At 44.5% G+C, this 1428-nt stretch overlaps 1 protein-coding gene across 1 annotated transcript; it reads left to right on the top strand.

Moving 5' to 3' along the window:
- Nucleotides 1-1051: 1051 nt before the first annotated feature.
- PPTG_24580 (hypothetical protein) lies at nt 1052-1250 on the top strand (the record flags this gene model as incomplete). The annotated part of the gene is made up of 2 exons (XM_008917832.1): nt 1052-1086; nt 1127-1250. 2 exons carry the CDS (start codon nt 1052-1054, stop codon nt 1248-1250), a joined length of 159 nt encoding a protein of 52 aa, XP_008916080.1.
- Between the last annotated feature and the right edge of the window lie 178 nt (nt 1251-1428).

Below are 1428 nucleotides of genomic sequence, written 5' to 3' on the forward strand. Positions count from 1 at the left end.
ACTGTTGATGTTAAGACCACTTGAGTCCAAGCAGCTTAGACTTCGAAACGCCCACAAAGAGAAATGCGTGGCTAGCAATCCTGGAGAGTTCGTGACCAATACCGATAGCCCTTAACTACCAGAAAGGACAAGCCGACGCCAAAATATGCTTTAAACATGCTACTTTTGCTCAACCTTCAGCTACGGCTAAAGGGTGAGCGAGATAACATCGAGCTAGTTACAGTACCGTGGAATGAATCCGTTGAGGGCTGTCCATACCTAAAGGTGTTCCCAGCAGTAAAAAGTATCCTGGGAGAACGATAGAAGCGCTGTATGGACAGACTCACACATTAATTCGTTCCATAAAAGTTACCTGTAGCAAGCAACTTTCAGATTACGTCACGACACACAGCATATACATAACTTAGTGGCACGTTGGTCGCCAAAGTTGCTAGTGCGTTCTTACAAACCTTTTCAAAACAACTATCCTGTGCGTCTAAGCAGACTCGTGAATCACGCTTCATGATGCGTTAAACACTATCAACTTGCTCCAAGGTCCACTTGTAATTTCATTGTTATTGTCGTGAATTTAACGTTCAATCCAAACCGTTTGGACGATTCAGTGCGGAAACCAATTCAAAGAGAGCTATCAATACAACCCTATTCTGCAACTGCCGCGCCATTTCTCAAAACCGAGGATTCTTTATGTATAAACAAACGCTAAGTTCTTTTTTACGAGAATAAAAGCATTGTCTAATTTAGCAGCGGTGTGAGGCTGTTATTCTTCGGCGGGTCTACCCGCCGAAGAAGCAGCCCTCACGTTTTCACTTTAACACGGTAAGAAACCTAATTCACCTACGTGGTGCCGTAGCTAAGCGCCCAAGTTTATTTTGTACTGGACGTCTACCAAAAATGTATTATTTACCCACCATATCTACAGCAGATAAGGCGGGTTTAAGAAAGATATAAGCCGGCTTATCGAATTTGCCGTCTACCACAAATGCTTTATGCATGCAAATTATGTCCTGAAAAAATGTCTCTATTTGTTGGAGGTTAATATACTGAACGGAAGATGAACCCGTCAATTGGCCGCGGACAAAATATCTTGTAGATCGTTCCATTTTTTGCCTCATTCAAACGCATTCAGGATAGCGGACGGTGAGGACTCAACGACTCTACTGCTGTGTATGGGCGAAGCTCTCTCGAAGTTCGAGAAGGAGGCGACCGACGCCCAATACGAGATCTTTCAACTCCTGCTGAGGGAGGTCTGAAGGATCGCTATGCGATCCCAGCACTATCTTACAGTGCAATATCTTGACAAGCCGTCGGAATCGGTTTGATTGTCGCTCTATCTGGCCGGTAACGACAAGAACTTCCTAAATGCAACGAGTTTGACCAGGTAGGATGCTAAACCCCGTTCAAACGACCCAATGCTGACTTCCTACTGTT

This window comes from Phytophthora parasitica (genome assembly GCF_000247585.1).
Source record: "Phytophthora parasitica INRA-310 unplaced genomic scaffold supercont2.118, whole genome shotgun sequence".
In the NCBI taxonomy this organism is placed as follows: domain Eukaryota; phylum Oomycota; class Peronosporomycetes; order Peronosporales; family Peronosporaceae; genus Phytophthora; species Phytophthora nicotianae.